Raw genomic sequence first — 3,595 nt, 5'->3', positions numbered from 1 at the left:
AGGCCGGTAGGCAAGGCGCCAAGGGTGGCTCAGCCCTGTAGGGGTGGCAGTAACCTTGCAACCCCCTTGTGTACCAAGGAGGAAGGGGAAGTGACTGGAACCCCGGGATACGAGAGGGACAGAGCTGGGGGCAGACGGGGGTGCAACACGGGGTAGCAGTGACGGGCGTGACGTAGCCGGAGGAGGATGTACGCCCCTGTTGGCGGCGACCCCAGCAACCAACAACCACCCCTGGTTAATCCATGGTGGCTTCATCCACCAGGTATTTTTCACCGATAACAACACAATTACAGTTTCTTCATAAACGATCTTTTTTTTTCTCCCCGTCGAATCGTGACAAATCAATGAAATTATTCTAAGAGTCATATCGCTCGCGATCACCGTCTCAACCTACCCCTCTCTCTCTCGAGGGTCGCAAAGACTCTACGCTGTGTCTGTCGCCGAAACGTGTGGGTTATTTTTGCCCCTGGTTACCCGGGCGCGGATCCATAACTCGGTCACAGAAATTGTCCTTTGAAAATTTATCGGGTCACAGGTACATTTTTTTTATTCTTTCGTTTTTATTTTCTTTCTCTCCATCGCTCCTCTCTTCAACTTTGACACAATCTCAGCAACCGCGACACGTGTCCGCCACCCTTGTATCCTGTTGCACGAATTGTCAACAGTGGAACGATTCGTTCGGTTATTTCTTAGGTGACGTTTTTTTGCTTGTTGGGATGGGCGAGGGGGGAAGGGTGGAGGAGACAGAACAAATTTTTTTTAGTACTCCTTGCTGTGTACAGTGTCAAAAAAATTTTTTTTTTTTATATTACATATCATTGTGACAGTGTATATTTTTTTATTCGTGTTTTGGTGCGCGTGTGTGCTTTTGACCATTGGACGACTTTTTGGGGAAAAATTTTTCAAAAATTATGAGACCGTATCTTTAATGACTTTTTGAAACTATTTCACGAAGACCTGTACAAGGGTGTCTCTTCTTCGTTTGTTCGGTGCTCGCTGTTATCTGTAATTTAGTACAGTACAGTATCTCCAGTGCATATCGCGTGCATATATCGCGCAGGGTATAATTAATTGGAATAGCAATTGCCAATTAGCGACTTACCTGTTGCAGGTTTGCTGTCATTTGTATGTTTTTTTTCATGCTAGGTAAAGGATTTTGGGATCAGATTTTTTTTTTTTTTTTTTTTTCTTTTCTTCATAAACACCTCGCATACAATAGTTTGCGTTGTACGAATTTTATTCATCCACGACCATATTTGATATACTCATTCATAAGTCAGTTTGATATCGTCAAAGAAAATTTCGGTAAATGACGTTGACGAGGTGAAAAATTTTTTTTTTACGGTTCCCAAACGATTAACAGTTCTTAGCGTGTCTCGTTCTCCGTTGCGCGAATGTAAGTGAAACGTAGGCGAGCAGATTGCATCAATTTCATAACGCCTTAACGACGACGTTGTTGACGCAACGGCGATGACTGTATGTACGATACTTTATGTACGTCAGTTAATGATGACTTCCAATTTCTCCTTCGGGGTTTAGTTTTCGAGTCTCTCCGACTTACCGTGTCGCAATGTACGCTGTGATGATTATGATGATGACTGTGCAGAGCAACAGCTTAATGACTCCTCTAAGGTGCTCCTATGGAAATACCTTGAGTTCGTAAATCTGATTAAAAATCGCTGTAGATTTCTTGTCGGTAAAACAAATTTTTGTCGTTGCGTCATAAATAAAAATAATTTATTATTATTATTATTAGCACTGTCGCAGCTTTCGCCATTGTTACACATGGTCGAACGGAATACGTCATTGGCTGTAATCGTTACTCTGTTTTCGAAATTCCTATATCAGACTATACCTAATTTACCCTTCGGTTGAGTTTACGAATAACGCGATGTAATTGCGTTTGCTTTCATAACGCGACGTGGATGTCCGTACGTAAAATTATAATTTCAAGCGATACCTCATTTAATCAGCCAGTGTTCTCAGTGACAGTACAGATTTGTACGTTCGTCATGGCGATGCCAGGAATATCTCGAGAAACGTATTTAATTGGCTCAATTCAAATTTCGTCGTAGGAAAGTATGGCGAGGTAATTTTGTTTGTATATTAAGGTTTTACCTTATGCAATCCCTAAGGGCCGAATCGAGCTCTCGATTGTATGACTGGAATGTCGTTTCGTTGTGAATAAGTGTAATTTCGACTTGGCCCTTTCGCGTGGAAACGCTTCGCGATAAATACGGGGAAAAGGGTATCCGCTCGCTGCCACGTAACCAAATTCAGACGGCTGGTTCGATCGTTACATATTTGAAATGGGATCGCGTGCGCATGCGCGCACTGTACTTTTTTATAGGGTGTACGTGCAGCCTGCATAGCGGTACCTTAACAAAAAGGTGCACGCACTGCGTGAGGCTAGGCTGCCCGTGTTTTATGTGTGCGAGAGAGAGAGAGAGAGAGAGAGAGAGAGAGAGAGAGAGAGAGAGTGGTAAGTTCGTGTGTGTAAACGTAAACGCGCTCCCTTTCCTTTTTCATTCCCCTGTCTTGTTTCCTGGTAGGTACATACCGGGAGTAAAGGGGAAAAAAAAAAATTGAATAAAGGAACCAACGGATTCCCTTTCATTGTTCCTACGTTCGACATAAGCGTCTCTTGAAGTTCTCTGGTCCTTGGTGGAATTTCAGTGCTGGCTGAAGGTTCGATGTCTTCTTTATTTTTTTACCTTTTTTTTTTCGAGGCATTTTTTAAATCGATTTTTTCGCTCCGAATTTTATACCGCAAGATCGCGCTCGCGAAGAACTTTCCATTGGTCGTACGTCTTGGGAATGATGGTTTTATTTATTTTTTTATTGCTCTTACGCCACTGGTCACCCTGTCTCCTAGACAATTGTTTGTTTCGTGCGTACGTATAGAATTTGTGCAACGAGGAACACACGGGCCAGTGGAATATTTGACGTGTTAATTGACGTTTGTTTTTTTCACCCGGTCGATAAGTCAGACATCTGCCTTACCTCGTACGCCCCGCGAATATCACATTGGTTTTGCATACCACCTAAGCGTTACCCAGTGCCCTAGTCCCTTAGCCGTGAACCGGTAAGCAGGGCCGAATACCTGAAGGGTAAAAATAAATCTGAGGGGTTGATCCCCTGGATTAACTGGGAGTATTAGAATTTTAGTCAATCCGATAATAAATTCGATTCAATTAATTCGAGATCTTATCCAACGGGACACGACAGTCGCTACACGATAAACCGGACGGACTAACCGCATTATTTCACATAATACCATTTACAATGTTGCGCGCGAAAATTCAAATCATCCTCCAATCGGGGTTACCCGCGATCCATCGTAGGTCCTGTACCTTGATCTATGCATAATTTATATATGTATATATAGTTATAAAAAAAATTTGTTTAATTCTCTATAAAATTATATATTATTCGATTATACTTTCTCATTATTGCATTCCATTGTTGTCGCGTCTATTAAAACTCCATAGGAATCACGGTACGTGTACCAGCAGCGACGGAATAGGAGTAGAACGTGAGTAGCGCTTTGCGATTTGGAGCCGAGTATCTAGGGGAATCGAGTGGAGTGGGGGGG

The 3,595-nt window shown here is 42.7% G+C and overlaps 1 protein-coding gene across 2 annotated transcripts in view; it reads left to right on the top strand.

The window, feature by feature from the left end:
- The first annotated feature begins 162 nt into the window (after window positions 1-162).
- The window catches only part of LOC107264436 (zinc finger protein chinmo), a 63,827-nt gene continuing 60,394 nt past the window's right edge, over window positions 163-3,595 (top strand). For both annotated transcript variants that reach the window (XM_025081713.1, XM_025081712.1), the window contains exon 1: window positions 163-262. In XM_025081713.1, coding sequence (XP_024937481.1) covers window positions 187-262 — 76 coding nt within the window. In that variant the 5' untranslated portion in view covers window positions 163-186. The remainder of the gene's footprint in view (window positions 263-3,595) is intronic.

Source organism: Cephus cinctus, unplaced genomic scaffold, assembly GCF_000341935.2.
Source record: "Cephus cinctus unplaced genomic scaffold, Ccin1 Ccin1_scaffold0169, whole genome shotgun sequence".
Taxonomy (NCBI): Eukaryota; Metazoa; Arthropoda; class Insecta; order Hymenoptera; family Cephidae; genus Cephus; species Cephus cinctus.
The sequence above is the reverse complement of the archived record's forward strand: the minus strand, read 5'-3'. Positions and strand labels throughout refer to the sequence as shown.